The 21,675-nt window shown below is 42.2% G+C and overlaps 2 protein-coding genes across 2 annotated transcripts; both read right to left on the minus strand.

Moving 5' to 3' along the window:
- Positions 1 to 5,875: 5,875 nt before the first annotated feature.
- On the minus strand, positions 5,876 to 6,508 carry LOC140542224 (cyclin-dependent kinase 5 activator 1-like). Its single transcript, XM_072665117.1, has one exon. It carries the CDS (start codon positions 6,506 to 6,508, stop codon positions 5,876 to 5,878), a length of 633 nt encoding a protein of 210 aa, XP_072521218.1.
- Positions 6,509 to 13,687: 7,179 nt separating this feature from the next.
- On the minus strand, positions 13,688 to 14,320 carry LOC140542232 (cyclin-dependent kinase 5 activator 1-like). Its single transcript, XM_072665123.1, has one exon. It carries the CDS (start codon positions 14,318 to 14,320, stop codon positions 13,688 to 13,690), a length of 633 nt encoding a protein of 210 aa, XP_072521224.1.
- Between the last annotated feature and the right edge of the window lie 7,355 nt (positions 14,321 to 21,675).

Raw genomic sequence — 21,675 nt, forward strand, 5'->3', positions numbered from 1 at the left:
AAATAAAAAAATATTGAGAAAATAAATATAATAATAATAATACATAAATAAAAAGTGACACAATACAAAATAACATGTAAAAAGGAGATATTAAAACATTGTTAGCCAAACACAAAAATAAAAACACACACAGGACAAAAACAGATCTTAAAAAATAAAAATACAAAAAATACGACCTTCAAATGAAATCATATTTTTAAAGTAATGATCAATAAGCTGCACTGTTGAAGCTGCACAGATGGAGGCTTTCTCCGCAAAGGATTATAGGAGTTTGAGTTTGGAAAGCCACAACAAACATGGCTGCCATGAGATTCTGCCGTATTATGGGATGTAGTTGTGCTGGAAGGAAAATGAATGAATGAGTAAGTTCAATCATTTCCTACAGTTTGAACAGAACTGAGTTGTTGGGTTGTGGGCGTGGTGTTAGTGTGTGTGTGTGAGAGTGTGTGTGTGTGTGTGTGTGTGTGTGTGTGTGTGTGTGTGTGTACAGTCTTAATATGAGAACTATTTGCTTGTGTTCTGTTTAAAATCTGATCTCTGAACAGCGAGTTAGCCAATCAGCTGAGAGAGAGAGCGACTGCAGCCAGACTCCTCCCCTCCACCTTAAATAAGGGAGCAGGGTGGTACTGCTGCAGCATTTAGGGTGGATCTGAACATCAGATTTCCCATATTAAAGGCAGCAGGACTCGTGCTAGCTTTAGCAGTTAGCCTGAACTCCTTTGGTTTGGATTGCAGCAGCTTTCTGCAGAGGTGCTGTTTGTTTCTGGGAGACATGCTGCCCCATCTGTGCAGCAGGAGGACAGTGTTTTTATCATGAGAGGGGCTTGTTTTAATAGGGAAGAGCTCTTTTTTGTAGATGTAGATAGTAGATCGTATTTGTTTGGCTATATTTTAATGATGTGCTTTTATTCCTCAGAGCCACAGTAAATTATTATTATTATTATTATTAATATTATTATTATTATTATTATTGATATTTGAAATCTTTTTGAATCATGTTGGTATAATTTTAGACAAGACAACCATATTTACCATTAGTTTTGCTCACAGATGGAATTTGGTCTCCACCTTTAATTAGGGATGCACCGGTACCACTTTTTTCTCTCACAATACCGATACCAACTCTGACTGGAGACCAACTATGAGCTTAGAGATCAGTTTATCCAACTGGTCAAATGAAGACTGTGGGACTTTAATTGGTAACATCTGAAATAAGTAAAGCAGCCTGGGCAAAACCTTCATACGTATACGTTCAATACGGCCTAGTAAAGAAAGAGAGTGATCAGGGACCGGCTGTCTTCACTAATACATTGAAAGTCAGGTTCCTCTCAAAAGATCATAGGATGCTGTCCATGGTGCTTAACCTGCACATCAGCTGTTGCCTGTAAATACAGAAAATCACTGAATCTCTCATTCATGCTCTCATCTTTAGTCTCTTCTTTAGACCTCTGGGCTAGAATCAGCTCTTCACCTCTTCATGAACTTCAGATGGTGCAGAGCTCCGCTGCCTGTCTTCTCAGTCGTACTTCTGTTCATGACCACCTCACTCCTGTTCTCCATGATCTCCACCGGCTCTCTTTCAGGTAGCGCATCCACTTCACAGCTCTCCTGCTCGCTTCCTCTAAAAACTTCACTCCTTCCTCTCTGTTTTTGCTCCTTACACACCTACCCGTACTCTACGCTCCTCGTCAGCTGATCTGTTAACTATTCTATTAAACAAACCTCAAACCCAGCTTTTTCTCAAGCTCTACGCTATCTCCTCCAGTGCTGATTGTCCCTGTGCTTCTGTGTTTGTCTATTGGTGTTGTGTGCTGTATTATCAGTCTCTCTGGGGTTTCATCTTTCAGTGTTTTTGGATTTTTAAAAAAGCACTATATAAGTATCATGTAGTATTTTTAATTATTATTATTATTATTATTATTATTAATAGTAGTAGTATTAATTCAGTAGTAGCTAAATAATGACAGAATCCTTATATTTAAATTATTTTACAGAGAAAGAAAGTACTGCTCTAATATAAGACCCCCCCCCCCCCCCCCCCACTCCCTCCAAGGCTATATTCCCACAATCAAATCATTGGCAGACTCAGGAGGGTCTCAAAAAGTGCCCTGCTTTGGGAGCCCTTCCAACAGAACGGGGCCATTATGAAGTGCCCTCCATGTCCCCCCTTATTCACAGTGTCCCATAGGCTGCCCTTTCCAATAGAGATAATGTGATCCAGTGGTGTAAAGGGTTCTCCTACAGGTGAGAAAACATGATGAAGTGTCCAACTAGGAGCTCCTTTAATGGAGAAGATTCCCTACAGTGGAGAAAATGTGATGCAGTGCTGTGATGAAGGGTGTCTGGACACGTGTGAGGATGAGAGGATGATTCCTAATGGAGGCCCTTCAGTGGAGAAAATGGGATGGGGTGCTCTGTAGGTGCCTTCACAACAGGATAAACCTGGTGATCCCTACAGGTTCCTTTCTGTAAAAACTCATGAAGTGCCGTCTGAGATTCACTTCTGAGTGAAAAAACTCAATGAAGTGCTCTTGCAATGCAGAGAGGATAAAAAACACTGAGGAAAATAAGATACAGTGACCTCTACGGTGACCCCTGCAGTGTCCCCTACACTGTCCCCTACAGTGACCCCTACACCGTCCTCTACAGACACCCCCACATTGTGCCCTCTTGGGCAGTCTTTCCCCAACGGGTGCCATGATGACAATCTAGGGGTCCTGCCAGATAGTTTCTATAAGATTTAGAATTGACCTCCCAAACCCTGATAACATTCAGACACACTGTACATCTGCTAACAGCTGTTTTCTGTGTTTGTGCTTGGGGCCAATACTCTAGGCTCATATCTAGCTAGCATTTTGATGTTATCTCATCTGCACTGTCCCTGTTTATTATTCAGTGTAGCCTTCAGCTAAGATCACATTAGACTAGGTTACCTGTATTTAACAGTAAAAGGCCAAGTAAATAGTTCTTAACCTTCCCATTGTTAAAAACCTACATCTGTTCTGCCCATTAAAGCTTGTAGTATTGGCCACACCCCCTCTAGAATATTTGCCTTTTTGATACAAACAGGAATTGATTTCATTTACAAACTAAACCAAATAGAACACAAATGATTAACCCCTTATATGGTGGAGTTATTCACCCTATAAACAGAGGCCACACAGAGGAGTTTTAGGTTGAATAGATTTTACAGTTTATTAAGAATCTGCAGACAGAGCTAAAACATTTGACCCTAATAATTGCTCCCCAAGACAGGAAGGTTTAGAGATCCAGCAGAGAAACCTCCCTTTGGCTGCCATGAGGAGGACTCTGGTGCTGCCGTTCCCTTTAGCTCTAGTCTTCTTGAAAGTTAGAGGGAGAGGGAACATCCTTTTCACCCAGCGAGCTCTTATCCTCCAGGCCACGGAGGGCTGTAGCATTGCTGGGTTCCAAACTGCGGATTTGCTGATGACAGGGCCAACCCTAAGACAGCTGTGTCACTTCCTCAGTAGCACATGGTGAAGAAGGGTGGTGTGGGGGTTTGGCCTCCTGCTAGTGAGATTCCCTGGTCAGGCTCCTCCCCTTTCTCTGCCGTACCCTGTGCTGATTTAGTTAGATCTGTGTAGTGTGTATGTTTGCTTGGTAATTACTTATCTATGTTGTGTTTATGTTTGTGTCTGTTGGGGGAAAAGCCTCTAATAAACCTAATAAGCTTATAATCAATCTACTAGTATTTACTGTATTGGAACATGGCTTTAAATACATTGATATTCAAATGTAAAAATACTGTAAATCTCATTTAATAAGCACATATCTACATTTAATATGTTGAGTATATTGATCAATAATTACTGATTAATATGAGATTATTGATTAATGTTTATATTAAATTACAGAAAATCATTGTTTCTTTTTGACACTGTGAGTCTTAATAAATACACTAGGCAGTTTTTATGGCATTAATATCATTTTATTGGAAGATTGTTATGCATGTTAAATAACTAAATATTTCTAATAAATAAAATACTGTATAATTATGGGTAATGCTGTCTGAGTGGCACAATATTAATATTATTGAATATTATTAATATAATTATTATTATTGGAGTTTTGGAAAGTGACTGATGTGTACAGAGTGCAGAGGATCCTCTCCTTACGGCTGACTTGTCCTGGTGGTCACCATTTCCCCTTGTGGTCTGAAGCACCGCTGTCAAAGAGACTGCTCGCTACAAAGACACAGCACCACAGTTCTACTCATGCCTGAAGGTGCGGCCTTGCTGCAGCTGCTCCAGTCCCCCTTCCTACGGTCACTCCAGTCTCCCTGCAACTGACTGAAGCTGCCACTCCTGATTGGCTCCTGATTCAAGGTGACATCACTCTACTGCTCCTGTCTCGCTCAGCCAGCAGCTCCTGTCCTGCTGCCCAGCTGGCTTTCCATCTCCTGATCAGTCAGCCACTCATTTTTCTGTCAAGCCAGCCGTCCATTCTCATGTCTCTGCATTTGCCACGTCCTCTGTGTCTGTCCTGTCTCCTGTCTCTATGTCCGTTTAGGTCCACAAGCCATTCCAGGTCTACCGGAGGCCATCTCACCTCAGTCTCCGGCCCATATCTTGTCCTTGGGTCTAGTTCCAGTATCCAGTCTGTGTCCAGTCTCATAATTGTCCATGTTCCCACCCACGATACTATCCCTGTCTTGGGTCTTCTTTTGTGTATGTTCATGTGGATGTCCTGTTGAAATCCTCCTCCTAAATTGTTGAGTCTAATGCCGGGCTGCAGGTGGAGGTTTGCTGTATGAGCAGTCGTGCCCCATCACATACGTTGCTCCAAGCTGGGAGAGTGAAGGCTAGCATGTGCTGCCTCCAAGACACATGAAGCCAGACACTGCAGCTTCCTGAACTGTCTTCACTAGACAGCTGAACGTGCTTGGAAGACTCCTGTCCTGCCAGCCAACGGGTTTCCGCTTCAGCCAGTCATCAAGTCTCCATCCCCCCTGTCTCATGTTCTGCATCAATCCTATCCTCTGTCTCCTGTCTTTGGTCTACCATCCAGTGTCTCTATGTCTTACTATCCTTGTCCTCAGTTTGCTGCCAAAACCTGATCCACCTGTGTCCAGTCCATGTCTTGTCCTTGGGTCCACTTTCAGTATCCAGTCTGTGTCCGGTCCCGTCATTTATCCATGCTCCCATCCATGTTACCATGCCTGTCCTGATCTTTCTGTATCCAATGCTGTTCCATTCAGTCTCTGTCCTCATCTCAGTCCACGTTTCTGTCCTTCAGAAATCCTCCTTTACTGTCTGTGTCTGAAGTGTGTGTCTATGTGAAGAGTTTAAGGAGTTAAAAGCTAACAGTAGATCACAGAGTTCAATGCCGGACTGCAGGTGGAGGTTTGCTGCATCAGCAGTCGTCTCCCATCACATACGCTGCTCCAAGCTGGGAGAGTGAAGGCTAGCATGTGCTGCCTCCAAGACACATGAAGCCAGACACTGCAGCTTCCTGAACTGTCGCTGACGACACTTCACTAGACAGCTGTACGTGCTTGGAAGACTCCTGTCCTGCCAGCCAACCAGTTTCCTGTCCATCCAGTCATTGAGACTGTGTGAGCTCGGTCCTCTGTGTCCTGTCCCTGGTCCACCATCCTGTGTCTTGTTTGTCCGATCCTGTCCAGTCCACCAAGCCTGGTCTTGTCCTGTCCTAGTGCCTGTACTGGGCCCCTCCTCTGTCCAGCAAATGTTGGTTAGTTTGTAACCTCTACTCGTAATAAGCGTTTATTTCTAGTAGTAATAATTTAGTAGTTAAGAGTTTTCTATTAAGCGTTAATTAGAAAATTGTTAACTCAGTTTATTTTGTCCCATCCTCTTTGAATCCTGTCCGTTACTTCCTTCCTCAACTGGCTCCTTCAGCGGTCCGTCCTCTTCTTCAGGTCAGAAAAGACCTGGGCGAAGAACTGCGGGGAGGTGTTGATCTTCATCATCTGCTGACTCAGGCGCTGGCTGATGTCCAAAGTGCGCTTCCAGAATGCGTGTCTGTCCACCTCCACCATGAAAGGAAACGTTGTGTAGCTGAGCGCATGGCCAATGTATGAACAGGTGACATACAAGCAGGTGAGCAGCACTGCCCGCAGCTCCTCCGTGCTGGCCACCTCCGCCGAGACAGCGTCACGGCACAGCATGTAGAGAAAGACCACGATGCCTGGACAGATGATACGGCGATGATACCCTCTGACCAAGATGTAGAGCTCGTCCACGTCACGGAGCCAAGTTGGTGGGTCATCAGGAGAGAGGTCCTTGATGCGGGTGCAGCGGCGACACAGGAATTCGCCTAGCAACCGGAGCAGCTGAGGAGAGTAGACGTTCCTGAGCACCCTCTCGTGCGTGATGGCCTCTGTGGTCGCTGAAGTCTTCAGGGTCTTCTTCTTCTTAGCGTCAGTGGGAGCAGGTAACAGCTGGACGGCAGACCTCTTCGTGCCCCGGGTCTTCTTTTCTTCCTGTCCACGAATGACGTCCTCTACGCGTCGAGATGAACTGGCCATGTCGTAAATGATGACGTAGATGATCCTCCTGCTGTAGATGTAGATGGGTGGAAGTGGATGTGGAGGGAGTGTGTGGTGTAGAAGGTGGAGAATGCTGTTGGTGTAGTGTAGCTGGAGTGGAACTGGATGTGAATGAAGTTGAGATGGAACCTGTTCAGATAAAGTCCAGTTTCCTGACAGATCAGTAACTCAGTATTTCTGGAGCACAGTTTCATTCTATCCCAGCTCCCATTACACCTGACCTAAGCTTTCTGTGTGGGATTACATGAGGACAGTTTACAGTTAAACATCTGGGTGTGCTGATCTTACAGGACTCCTATCATGGAAAAGCTCATTTCACTTTTCTACTATTAAAGAGTTTGATGTAATATACCATCTCTGACCAGCAAAAACCTCATATCTCCATAACAGCACCTTCTAGTAGAGGGATTTATTTTGTTTTTAATAAAGCATCAAATATTTACATAGTCTCATTAAAAAATCATGAATTTTCACCAGATCCACTTCAATCACTATAATCTCACTTCATTTCACATCAACTTGCTTTACATGCAGCTAACTTAACTCCTGTATACTGAACTGGATTTTCACCTTTTAATAATAACAACAATAATAACAACAACAATAATAATATAAATAGTAATAATAATAATAATAATAATAATAACAGCCTCCCAGTTTAAAAGAGTATCATTAGTGCTTCAATAGATCTGTGATCTGTGTCGTATGTTTATGATTTTAACAGAGAAATAAAGAAACATCTTAATGAAGAGATGTGGAAACACTCACGTGTGAAGGTTGTAGTTGTAGAGTGTCTGGTGAAGTGTGCTGAAGGGTGGAGCAGTTGTAGAGTGTCTGGTGAAGTGTGCTGAAGGGTGGAGCAGCTGTAGAGTGGCTGGTGAAGTGTGCTGAAGGGTGGAGCAGTTGTAGAGTGTCTGGTGAAGTGTGCTGAAGGTTGGTGAAGTTGGAGAGTAGAGTTAGAGAGAGCTGTAGATCGTGGGTATCACTGCTTCAGTAAAGCGCTGGTCTGATCTGATGCTGAAAGGTAGGTGTTTTCATAGTGCTGCCATGGTGATGATGGAATTCTGCCGCGCTCAGAGTTCCACTGTTTGTTTTTAAATGAACATAAAGATTCTTTGATCTTCCTTCATTATAATCAGTCAGTAAAGTTTTATTAGATACAAGATAACATTACTTTAATATTATAGAACATTTGAATCATTATTACGGTGGCCCTGTAGCACAAAACCAAAAAGTAAAAAAAAAACAAAACACAAAAACACAAAAAAAAACAACCCCAAAAATAAAAAAATATTGAGAAAATAAATATAATAATAATAATACATAAATAAAAAGTGACACAATACAAAATAACATGTAAAAAGGAGATATTAAAACATTGTTAGCCAAACACAAAAATAAAAACACACACAGGACAAAAACAGATCTTAAAAAATAAAAATACAAAAAATACGACCTTCAAATGAAATCATATTTTTAAAGTAATGATCAATAAGCTGCACTGTTGAAGCTGCACAGATGGAGGCTTTCTCCGCAAAGGATTATAGGAGTTTGAGTTTGGAAAGCCACAACAAACATGGCTGCCATGAGATTCTGCCGTATTATGGGATGTAGTTGTGCTGGAAGGAAAATGAATGAATGAGTAAGTTCAATCATTTCCTACAGTTTGAACAGAACTGAGTTGTTGGGTTGTGGGCGTGGTGTTAGTGTGTGTGTGTGAGAGTGTGTGTGTGTGTGTGTGTGTGTGTGTGTGTGTGTGTGTGTGTACAGTCTTAATATGAGAACTATTTGCTTGTGTTCTGTTTAAAATCTGATCTCTGAACAGCGAGTTAGCCAATCAGCTGAGAGAGAGAGCGACTGCAGCCAGACTCCTCCCCTCCACCTTAAATAAGGGAGCAGGGTGGTACTGCTGCAGCATTTAGGGTGGATCTGAACATCAGATTTCCCATATTAAAGGCAGCAGGACTCGTGCTAGCTTTAGCAGTTAGCCTGAACTCCTTTGGTTTGGATTGCAGCAGCTTTCTGCAGAGGTGCTGTTTGTTTCTGGGAGACATGCTGCCCCATCTGTGCAGCAGGAGGACAGTGTTTTTATCATGAGAGGGGCTTGTTTTAATAGGGAAGAGCTCTTTTTTGTAGATGTAGATAGTAGATCGTATTTGTTTGGCTATATTTTAATGATGTGCTTTTATTCCTCAGAGCCACAGTAAATTATTATTATTATTATTATTAATATTATTATTATTATTATTATTGATATTTGAAATCTTTTTGAATCATGTTGGTATAATTTTAGACAAGACAACCATATTTACCATTAGTTTTGCTCACAGATGGAATTTGGTCTCCACCTTTAATTAGGGATGCACCGGTACCACTTTTTTCTCTCACAATACCGATACCAACTCTGACTGGAGACCAACTATGAGCTTAGAGATCAGTTTATCCAACTGGTCAAATGAAGACTGTGGGACTTTAATTGGTAACATCTGAAATAAGTAAAGCAGCCTGGGCAAAACCTTCATACGTATACGTTCAATACGGCCTAGTAAAGAAAGAGAGTGATCAGGGACCGGCTGTCTTCACTAATACATTGAAAGTCAGGTTCCTCTCAAAAGATCATAGGATGCTGTCCATGGTGCTTAACCTGCACATCAGCTGTTGCCTGTAAATACAGAAAATCACTGAATCTCTCATTCATGCTCTCATCTTTAGTCTCTTCTTTAGACCTCTGGGCTAGAATCAGCTCTTCACCTCTTCATGAACTTCAGATGGTGCAGAGCTCCGCTGCCTGTCTTCTCAGTCGTACTTCTGTTCATGACCACCTCACTCCTGTTCTCCATGATCTCCACCGGCTCTCTTTCAGGTAGCGCATCCACTTCACAGCTCTCCTGCTCGCTTCCTCTAAAAACTTCACTCCTTCCTCTCTGTTTTTGCTCCTTACACACCTACCCGTACTCTACGCTCCTCGTCAGCTGATCTGTTAACTATTCTATTAAACAAACCTCAAACCCAGCTTTTTCTCAAGCTCTACGCTATCTCCTCCAGTGCTGATTGTCCCTGTGCTTCTGTGTTTGTCTATTGGTGTTGTGTGCTGTATTATCAGTCTCTCTGGGGTTTCATCTTTCAGTGTTTTTGGATTTTTAAAAAAGCACTATATAAGTATCATGTAGTATTTTTAATTATTATTATTATTATTATTATTATTATTAATAGTAGTAGTATTAATTCAGTAGTAGCTAAATAATGACAGAATCCTTATATTTAAATTATTTTACAGAGAAAGAAAGTACTGCTCTAATATAAGACCCCCCCCCCCCCCCCCCCACTCCCTCCAAGGCTATATTCCCACAATCAAATCATTGGCAGACTCAGGAGGGTCTCAAAAAGTGCCCTGCTTTGGGAGCCCTTCCAACAGAACGGGGCCATTATGAAGTGCCCTCCATGTCCCCCCTTATTCACAGTGTCCCATAGGCTGCCCTTTCCAATAGAGATAATGTGATCCAGTGGTGTAAAGGGTTCTCCTACAGGTGAGAAAACATGATGAAGTGTCCAACTAGGAGCTCCTTTAATGGAGAAGATTCCCTACAGTGGAGAAAATGTGATGCAGTGCTGTGATGAAGGGTGTCTGGACACGTGTGAGGATGAGAGGATGATTCCTAATGGAGGCCCTTCAGTGGAGAAAATGGGATGGGGTGCTCTGTAGGTGCCTTCACAACAGGATAAACCTGGTGATCCCTACAGGTTCCTTTCTGTAAAAACTCATGAAGTGCCGTCTGAGATTCACTTCTGAGTGAAAAAACTCAATGAAGTGCTCTTGCAATGCAGAGAGGATAAAAAACACTGAGGAAAATAAGATACAGTGACCTCTACGGTGACCCCTGCAGTGTCCCCTACACTGTCCCCTACAGTGACCCCTACACCGTCCTCTACAGACACCCCCACATTGTGCCCTCTTGGGCAGTCTTTCCCCAACGGGTGCCATGATGACAATCTAGGGGTCCTGCCAGATAGTTTCTATAAGATTTAGAATTGACCTCCCAAACCCTGATAACATTCAGACACACTGTACATCTGCTAACAGCTGTTTTCTGTGTTTGTGCTTGGGGCCAATACTCTAGGCTCATATCTAGCTAGCATTTTGATGTTATCTCATCTGCACTGTCCCTGTTTATTATTCAGTGTAGCCTTCAGCTAAGATCACATTAGACTAGGTTACCTGTATTTAACAGTAAAAGGCCAAGTAAATAGTTCTTAACCTTCCCATTGTTAAAAACCTACATCTGTTCTGCCCATTAAAGCTTGTAGTATTGGCCACACCCCCTCTAGAATATTTGCCTTTTTGATACAAACAGGAATTGATTTCATTTACAAACTAAACCAAATAGAACACAAATGATTAACCCCTTATATGGTGGAGTTATTCACCCTATAAACAGAGGCCACACAGAGGAGTTTTAGGTTGAATAGATTTTACAGTTTATTAAGAATCTGCAGACAGAGCTAAAACATTTGACCCTAATAATTGCTCCCCAAGACAGGAAGGTTTAGAGATCCAGCAGAGAAACCTCCCTTTGGCTGCCATGAGGAGGACTCTGGTGCTGCCGTTCCCTTTAGCTCTAGTCTTCTTGAAAGTTAGAGGGAGAGGGAACATCCTTTTCACCCAGCGAGCTCTTATCCTCCAGGCCACGGAGGGCTGTAGCATTGCTGGGTTCCAAACTGCGGATTTGCTGATGACAGGGCCAACCCTAAGACAGCTGTGTCACTTCCTCAGTAGCACATGGTGAAGAAGGGTGGTGTGGGGGTTTGGCCTCCTGCTAGTGAGATTCCCTGGTCAGGCTCCTCCCCTTTCTCTGCCGTACCCTGTGCTGATTTAGTTAGATCTGTGTAGTGTGTATGTTTGCTTGGTAATTACTTATCTATGTTGTGTTTATGTTTGTGTCTGTTGGGGGAAAAGCCTCTAATAAACCTAATAAGCTTATAATCAATCTACTAGTATTTACTGTATTGGAACATGGCTTTAAATACATTGATATTCAAATGTAAAAATACTGTAAATCTCATTTAATAAGCACATATCTACATTTAATATGTTGAGTATATTGATCAATAATTACTGATTAATATGAGATTATTGATTAATGTTTATATTAAATTACAGAAAATCATTGTTTCTTTTTGACACTGTGAGTCTTAATAAATACACTAGGCAGTTTTTATGGCATTAATATCATTTTATTGGAAGATTGTTATGCATGTTAAATAACTAAATATTTCTAATAAATAAAATACTGTATAATTATGGGTAATGCTGTCTGAGTGGCACAATATTAATATTATTGAATATTATTAATATAATTATTATTATTGGAGTTTTGGAAAGTGACTGATGTGTACAGAGTGCAGAGGATCCTCTCCTTACGGCTGACTTGTCCTGGTGGTCACCATTTCCCCTTGTGGTCTGAAGCACCGCTGTCAAAGAGACTGCTCGCTACAAAGACACAGCACCACAGTTCTACTCATGCCTGAAGGTGCGGCCTTGCTGCAGCTGCTCCAGTCCCCCTTCCTACGGTCACTCCAGTCTCCCTGCAACTGACTGAAGCTGCCACTCCTGATTGGCTCCTGATTCAAGGTGACATCACTCTACTGCTCCTGTCTCGCTCAGCCAGCAGCTCCTGTCCTGCTGCCCAGCTGGCTTTCCATCTCCTGATCAGTCAGCCACTCATTTTTCTGTCAAGCCAGCCGTCCATTCTCATGTCTCTGCATTTGCCACGTCCTCTGTGTCTGTCCTGTCTCCTGTCTCTATGTCCGTTTAGGTCCACAAGCCATTCCAGGTCTACCGGAGGCCATCTCACCTCAGTCTCCGGCCCATATCTTGTCCTTGGGTCTAGTTCCAGTATCCAGTCTGTGTCCAGTCTCATAATTGTCCATGTTCCCACCCACGATACTATCCCTGTCTTGGGTCTTCTTTTGTGTATGTTCATGTGGATGTCCTGTTGAAATCCTCCTCCTAAATTGTTGAGTCTAATGCCGGGCTGCAGGTGGAGGTTTGCTGTATGAGCAGTCGTGCCCCATCACATACGTTGCTCCAAGCTGGGAGAGTGAAGGCTAGCATGTGCTGCCTCCAAGACACATGAAGCCAGACACTGCAGCTTCCTGAACTGTCTTCACTAGACAGCTGAACGTGCTTGGAAGACTCCTGTCCTGCCAGCCAACGGGTTTCCGCTTCAGCCAGTCATCAAGTCTCCATCCCCCCTGTCTCATGTTCTGCATCAATCCTATCCTCTGTCTCCTGTCTTTGGTCTACCATCCAGTGTCTCTATGTCTTACTATCCTTGTCCTCAGTTTGCTGCCAAAACCTGATCCACCTGTGTCCAGTCCATGTCTTGTCCTTGGGTCCACTTTCAGTATCCAGTCTGTGTCCGGTCCCGTCATTTATCCATGCTCCCATCCATGTTACCATGCCTGTCCTGATCTTTCTGTATCCAATGCTGTTCCATTCAGTCTCTGTCCTCATCTCAGTCCACGTTTCTGTCCTTCAGAAATCCTCCTTTACTGTCTGTGTCTGAAGTGTGTGTCTATGTGAAGAGTTTAAGGAGTTAAAAGCTAACAGTAGATCACAGAGTTCAATGCCGGACTGCAGGTGGAGGTTTGCTGCATCAGCAGTCGTCTCCCATCACATACGCTGCTCCAAGCTGGGAGAGTGAAGGCTAGCATGTGCTGCCTCCAAGACACATGAAGCCAGACACTGCAGCTTCCTGAACTGTCGCTGACGACACTTCACTAGACAGCTGTACGTGCTTGGAAGACTCCTGTCCTGCCAGCCAACCAGTTTCCTGTCCATCCAGTCATTGAGACTGTGTGAGCTCGGTCCTCTGTGTCCTGTCCCTGGTCCACCATCCTGTGTCTTGTTTGTCCGATCCTGTCCAGTCCACCAAGCCTGGTCTTGTCCTGTCCTAGTGCCTGTACTGGGCCCCTCCTCTGTCCAGCAAATGTTGGTTAGTTTGTAACCTCTACTCGTAATAAGCGTTTATTTCTAGTAGTAATAATTTAGTAGTTAAGAGTTTTCTATTAAGCGTTAATTAGAAAATTGTTAACTCAGTTTATTTTGTCCCATCCTCTTTGAATCCTGTCCGTTACTTCCTTCCTCAACTGGCTCCTTCAGCGGTCCGTCCTCTTCTTCAGGTCAGAAAAGACCTGGGCGAAGAACTGCGGGGAGGTGTTGATCTTCATCATCTGCTGACTCAGGCGCTGGCTGATGTCCAAAGTGCGCTTCCAGAATGCGTGTCTGTTCACCTCCACCATGAAAGGAAACGTTGTGTAGCTGAGCGCATGGCCAATGTATGAACAGGTGACATACAAGCAGGTGAGCAGCACTGCCCGCAGCTCCTCCGTGCTGGCCACCTCCGCCGAGACAGCGTCACGGCACAGCATGTAGAGAAAGACCACGATGCCTGGACAGATGATACGGCGATGATACCCTCTGACCAAGATGTAGAGCTCGTCCACGTCACGGAGCCAAGTTGGTGGGTCATCAGGAGAGAGGTCCTTGATGCGGGTGCAGCGGCGACACAGGAATTCGCCTAGCAACCGGAGCAGCTGAGGAGAGTAGACGTTCCTGAGCACCCTCTCGTGCGTGATGGCCTCTGTGGTCGCTGAAGTCTTCAGGGTCTTCTTCTTCTTAGCGTCAGTGGGAGCAGGTAACAGCTGGACGGCAGACCTCTTCGTGCCCCGGGTCTTCTTTTCTTCCTGTCCACGAATGACGTCCTCTACGCGTCGAGATGAACTGGCCATGTCGTAAATGATGACGTAGATGATCCTCCTGCTGTAGATGTAGATGGGTGGAAGTGGATGTGGAGGGAGTGTGTGGTGTAGAAGGTGGAGAATGCTGTTGGTGTAGTGTAGCTGGAGTGGAACTGGATGTGAATGAAGTTGAGATGGAACCTGTTCAGATAAAGTCCAGTTTCCTGACAGATCAGTAACTCAGTATTTCTGGAGCACAGTTTCATTCTATCCCAGCTCCCATTACACCTGACCTAAGCTTTCTGTGTGGGATTACATGAGGACAGTTTACAGTTAAACATCTGGGTGTGCTGATCTTACAGGACTCCTATCATGGAAAAGCTCATTTCACTTTTCTACTATTAAAGAGTTTGATGTAATATACCATCTCTGACCAGCAAAAACCTCATATCTCCATAACAGCACCTTCTAGTAGAGGGATTTATTTTGTTTTTAATAAAACATCAAATATTTACATAGTCTCATTAAAAAATCATGAATTTTCACCAGATCCACTTCAATCACTATAATCTCACTTCATTTCACATCAACTTGCTTTACATGCAGCTAACTTAACTCCTGTATACTGAACTGGACTCATTTTCACCTTTTAATAATAACAACAACAATAATAATATAAATAGTAATAATAATAATAATAATAATAATAATAATAATAATAATAATAACAGCCTCCCAGTTTAAAAGAGTATCATTAGTGCTTCAATAGATCTGTGATCTGTGTCGTATGTTTATGATTTTAACAGAGAAATAAAGAAACATCTTAATGAAGAGATGTGGAAACACTCACGTGTGAAGGTTGTAGTTGTAGAGTGTCTGGTGAAGTGTGCTGAAGGGTGGAGCAGCTGTAGAGTGGCTGGTGAAGTGTGCTGAAGGGTGGAGCAGTTGTAGAGTGTCTGGTGAAGTGTGCTGAAAGTTGGTGAAGTTGGAGAGTAGAGTTAGAGAGCTGAGTTAGAGAGAGCTGTAGATCGTGGGTATCACTGCTTCAGTAAAGCGCTGGTCTGATCTGATGCTGAAAGGCAGGTGTTTTCATAGTGCTGCCATGGTGATGATGGAATTCTGCCGTGCTCAGAGTTCCACTGTTTGTTTTTAAATGAACATAAAGATTCTTTGATCTTCCTTCATTATAATCAGTCAGTAAAGTTTTATTAGATACAAGATAACATTACTTTAATATTATAGAACATTTGAATCATTATTACGGTGGCCCTGTAGCACAAAACCAAAAAGTAAAAAAAAAAAAAAAAAAACACAAAAAAAACAACCCCAAAAATTAAAAAATATTGAGAAAATAAATATAATAATAATAATAAATAAATAAAAAGTGACACAATACAAAATAACATGTAAAAAGGAGATATTAAAACATTGTTAGCCAAACACAAAAATAAAAACACACACAGGACAAAAACAGATCTTAAAAAATAAAAATACAAAAAATACGACCTTCAAATGAAATCATATTTTTAAAGTAATGATCAATAAGCTGCACTGTTGAAGCTGCACAGATGGAGGCTTTCTCCGCAAAGGATTATAGGAGTTTGAGTTTGGAAAGCCACAACAAACATGGCTGCCATGAGATTCCGCCTTATTATGGGATGTAGTTGTGCTGGAAGTAAAATGAATATTGAGTAAGTTCAATCATTTCCTACAGTTTGAACAGAACTGAGTTGTTGGGTTGTGGGCGTGGTGTTAAATAAGGGAGCAGGGTGGTGCTGCTGCAGCGCTTAAGGTGGATCTAAACATCAGAAATCGGAAACCAGTAATCCTGTCAGACTGGTAAGGTCAGGTGTATGTTGGTTTTACTGGGATTCTTAAAAGTACTGAATATAAGAAGCCTGCACAACTGCACTATAGGTGATGTCAGCGGGACTGACACACTCCTCAGGTGGGTGAATACAGTGTTTGACATCATCAGGTGGACTGGTGACTGGTGATGGAGGGAGAGAAAGATTATATTAAATCGCTCTGTTAAATTCAGCACCCCACCACATGAAAGGCTGGTGGTCTATTAAAACACCTTTCTTTTCAATTCCACCTTAAATGCTGCAGCAGTGCGCGTGCTGATTGCGGCCAGGTGTGCTGCGGCTTTCCAAACTCAGATGCTGTCCAGGTTGGAAGGTCGTACTTTGGAACTCGTAAGTTTTTGTGCTGCATATATATATATATATATATATATATATATATATATATATATATATAAGAGAAAGTGCTGTAAATGTAAAAGTTCATAAAATGTCTGTTTAATGGTTATAACTAGTTAAAAAAACGTAAAAAAAAAGTGGGTCATCAGTAAACTTCATGGTATCAGTGTATCCGTTCTCTTTGCTGCCACTACTACTACTACTACTACACACACACACACACACACACATCAGTAGCCCAGTGCTCTAACCGCTGAGCCACCACTACCCCAGTTTTATAAGCAGTTAATAACACATCCTGTAGCTCAGAAATGAAGCTCTGTATGTGAATAATGCACTGTTTATACTGTATATATAAGATGTGTTTGAAAACCAGCTGCAGCTTTATGGAATACAATAAAATCATAAACTGCATCGAAAGTTCAGAGTACAGTCTAATGCAGAAGTTTGGGCACCCCTGGACAAACCCCATATTCTAACTGGCACTAAGTGACTAAATCCTCTAGTCTCTTGAACACATTACTGAAGTTAACTCCCTCTCTATGTGTGTAGACCCAAACGCAGCCACTGGTTAAACTGTGGTGCTGCCAGCAAGGGGGGGGGGGGGGGGGGGGTTACTGGGCTGTAGCTTTGCACAGGTGAAGTACTGGAGACTGAGCGGACTTTCAGAGCGAGGACTGTTTGTTGTCATCTTGATCTTAGTTGGAGACTCACTCCTCCTCACTCCTCCATCTGCAGTAGTAGTTTACCTTCCTGAATGTGTGTTGTTTTCTAGAAGGGATGTAGGTCTGTGTCTGGACAAATGAGGGTTACTGGGGTTTACCTGCTGGTTGTTACAGTGTAGTTACAGCTTCTTATTGTGGCCAGTAGTGTTTAACAGTCGTACGTCTGTTTAACAGGATTGGCTGAACTGATGACTTTGACCTTCTATTAAACCATAACTAAGCAGAAACATATTCTTCATCTGAATCCTGAAAACCTGTATTAATGCATTCTTATGATATATTGATATATCCTCAAGATATTTCCTGTAAATACAGGAAAGCATTGATCATCATTACAGGGGTCATTACAGTCATTACATCAGCATGTACCGTAAGCCACCAGCAGGGGGCCTGGCCAACAAAGTATGAAAGCTGGTGGGGTTGGAGCAAAAAACTCCAAGCCCCAGAATCCCCAGCGGTAATCAACGCTGACCAGACCCACCTGTGTGGCACGGTTTAAATATACCCAGCCAAACACAATTCCCCGTCGCACCCTTGTAGAGGGGCGAATGGTAACAGTGGTTTTAAGTTGTGAACAGCGAAGAGAAGCTGAAGTTAAAAGAGGAAACAGTTTATGTTGTGAACAGCGAAGAGAGGCTGAAGTTAAAAGAGAAAACAGTTTATGTTGTGAACAGCGAAGAGAAGCTGAAGTGAAAAGAGAAAACAGTTTATGTTGTGAACAGCGAAGAAAAGCTGAAGTTAAAAAGAGGAAACAGTTTATGTTGTGAACAGCGAAGAGAAGCTGAAGTTAAAAGAGAAAACAGTTTATGTTGTGAACAGCGAAGAGAAGCTGAAGTTAGAAGAGAAAACAGTTTATATTGTGAACAGCGAAGAGAGAAGCTGAAGTTAAAAGAGAAACAGTTTATGTTGTGAACAGCGAAGAGAAGCTGAAGTTAAAAGAGAAAACAGTTTATGTTGTGAACAGCGAAGAGAAGCTGAAGTTAAAAGAGAAAACAGTTTATGTTGTGAACAGCGAAGAGAAGCTGAAGTTAAAAGAGAAATCAGTTTATGTTGTGAACAGCGAAGAGAAGCTGAAGTTAAAAGAGAAAACAGTTTATGTTGTGAACAGAGAAGAGAAGCTGAAGTGAAAAGAGGAAACATGTTATGTTGTGAACAGCGAAAAGCTGAGGTTAAAAGAGAAAAGCATTTGAGTTGTTGTCTTTTGTTTGAGTAAACATCGCTCCTGGTTTGTTTTCCAGCCGTTTTCTATGTTGCTTATGATCAGTGTTTTATACTGCCCACCTCTCACAGCTGTGGTGGCGCAGTGGAAATACAAAGGTTGGGAGTTCAAGCCCAACAGTCACCACCATAAGAGGGGCAGTTTCATTTAATAATAAGAAATCAAAAAGTTTAAACTGCACTTGAATCCAAACCCCACACCACACCATAACAGAAAGATTCTCCAAAAGTTCCTCAAGGACTTATAACAGGGTAGACCGAGGACTAATTGTGATGACTACATCCCCTGGCCAAATTGATAAAGGATTTACAGGCAGCTTTTTTACTTCATAGCAAACAAATAAATGTATGATGCAAAACAATTTTGGCCAGTAGCTGAACACTCTGGCTTTGTGATATTCCTTCAAAAATTAAATGAAATTGTTGTAAAAAAAAAAAAAACCTTTTTTAAAGATGAACTAAAGGGGGAAACTATGGAATCACAGAATGGAAACATTATGAGGCCTGAATTATTTGAGGCATGGCCATCAGTAATGAAAATGGCTGGTTCCAGCTCTCGAACAGCAGTTGACAGAACAGATTTGCAGAATGGAAACTTTTCATAGACTATTTTTATTCCATTTCCATCATGAAGGTCCAATCGAATTAAGGGCCGGACAGTTTGCTGGCCATGTCATTGAGCTGATATGCTCAAATCAAATCACGCTTATTGTGAAGTGACATTACACAGGGGTAAAGGTGTATAGTCCCTAATGGTAGTAAAAAAACACAGATATTTCCAAAAATAGAAATACTGAATATATACATGTTGGCTTATATGATACATATACTTTATACACACACACACACTATACTATATTATACACTATGTTTATGGCCAATGGGATGGTGCTGGAACTGTGGTCTGGTGGTATCCTAATGAGACTTCTCAAAGAAGAACTCAGTGGTTCATTATCATTGTGAAAAATGACATCTGTAAGCCTATAATATCTATCAATGGAATGAGAAAACTGTCCAGAATTTCAGTGTACATCTTCGCATTGACCCTTGAGGTAATGACTGCAGTTAGGGCTGGGTATCACCACTGATTTCCCAACTCAATTCGATTGTATTCAATTCAATATTGATTCATCTAGGGATATTTTTAGTTACAATATGTTTTGTTTGTATATTGAATATTTTTTTGATTTTCAGATAACTAATGTTGTACATGTATAAGGAACACTCAACCTACCATTATTAAAAAGATTATATAAAATAAGAAGTGTTAAAATATAAAAATACAGCATTTATATGAACCCTTTGAGTTTGTAGCTTGTTGTAGTGCTACGATGAGTAAATGATGCAGTGCGTCTCACTCGGCCAAGCAAACGCACAAAAGGTGAACTTTTGAGAGCTGGCTGTGAGGCTAAATTAAGTGTGTGGGCGAGAAACATCCACGTTGTCTGTAATGATAGCTGGGTCTCTGTTTGCAAACTCTTGTACGGCTTCGGGCAGTAGTTCAGGTAATTTACTGGTTGTGTAACTGGATTCAGTTGCACTTGTCTGTAAAACATAAGATGTGAGTCTCGGTTCGTCATCGATATAGTAAGCCGTAATGTTTGGGTATGAATCCTTTTGCTCTAAGTAAGGGCGATTCTGTCTGTCGACTTAAGTAAACTTGTGACGCATAGGGGGGGCTGCGGATGGGGGGGGTTGGGGTGAGTATGCTAATTTTAAAGATCGATCTCTGGCTTATACCAATCAATATCAGATCATTTTGATTTGAATCGAAAATTCTCTAACTGCAATCTGCCCTGGTCATTTATCTGATGTACTGTTAATAAGTGAGTGTCTTCTTCAAACTTCTTCTTTATGTGTTTCTTTAGGATGGCACCAGACCGAACTTTCAGGCCCCTCTCCTTGGCCAATGCAGATTCTTCACTGAACATCACCTTCATCCAATCACCAGCAGTCCATGAAGGCTTCTCTTCAGCCCACTGCATCCTTGTGTTTTTCAGGTTAGGGGTTAGTGCTGGCTTTCCTTTGGCTTTTCTATTTTATCCAGCTGATTTCTTACAGTCCCGTCTCGGACACTGACTCCTGTCCCCCATTTGTTTCGTTGCACGTTTTCTATTTTCAGTAACAGAGTTTCTAAAAGTCCTGACGCTTTGATGTCTGTTTGATTCCCCCCAAATTTTAGCTTTTATGACCTTCCCCATTTTGTTTACACTTGCACCTGAGTTTTGAAACAGTTGACTTTGAACAACCAACATATTTTGCCACCCTCTGCGTAGTGTTCCCTTCTTGACGCAGTTTTATAATCCTTTCCATGATTTCAGTTGACAAATCTGTTGTTGGGGCCATGTTTTCCCTTAATTAGCCACGTCTGACAGCTCACTAAGAAGCTACAAGCGCTTCCTTTTAACTGCAGACTCATTTGCATTTTAGACTCACACTGCAAGGTGAGTCTATCTGTTTTGGTGGTTTTAATGTTCTGGCTGATTATATATTGGTGTTTACATTAATTAGCCGTTATGGACTAACATATGTTTAAAAACATTAGAAAGGGGCAGAAACAAATCTCATTAAAGTTCTCTCTCTCTCTCTCTCTCTCTCTCTCTCTCTCTCTCTCTCTCTCTCTCTCTCTCTCTCTCTCTCTCTCTCTCTCTCTCTCTCTCTCTCTCTCTCTCTCTCTCTCTCTCTCTCTCTGGGTGGGTAGATGGTGCTCTCTTCTCTCATCACTCTTGAAGAAATATTGGCCAGCACAGGCAATTGTTAGCTGTGAAGTGACAGAGCAAAAATACCAAAGAGGTGCTTGCAGAGCTATTACCCTAAACCCACTGTATATTTGCCTTATGTGACCATAGTCGAAACTACTGTAACCCAGTTTCAGTAGTTTCGAGTCCCTGTGATGTTTAGTGAATTCCAGGTGTGTATGTTTTTGCTCTGGTCTGTTAGCATGAGGAGCCTCTGTTTCATATACTTTGTAGACTCCATGACGCCTGGGGTGACCCTAGAATAAAACCAAATCCTGCAACGATTTAACTCTGATCCTTGGAGAAAGTTTTGCTCAATCTTAACGGTTCTTGCCTTGTGTATTTATTGATTGACTGCTTGATTTGAATGTTGCCTCAACCGGCCTAATACTAGTATCTTTGCCAAGACTGTCAATAATTCCGCAGGGCACTTTTTTGCTTATCTTTTCCTAGGATGCCTGTAATGCTGTGTTTGTTTAAAATGTCTTGATAACAGGCAGAGATAGAAACTTGTCTCCAGC

Source organism: Salminus brasiliensis, chromosome 20, assembly GCF_030463535.1.
Source record: "Salminus brasiliensis chromosome 20, fSalBra1.hap2, whole genome shotgun sequence".
In the NCBI taxonomy this organism is placed as follows: Eukaryota; Metazoa; Chordata; class Actinopteri; order Characiformes; family Bryconidae; genus Salminus; species Salminus brasiliensis.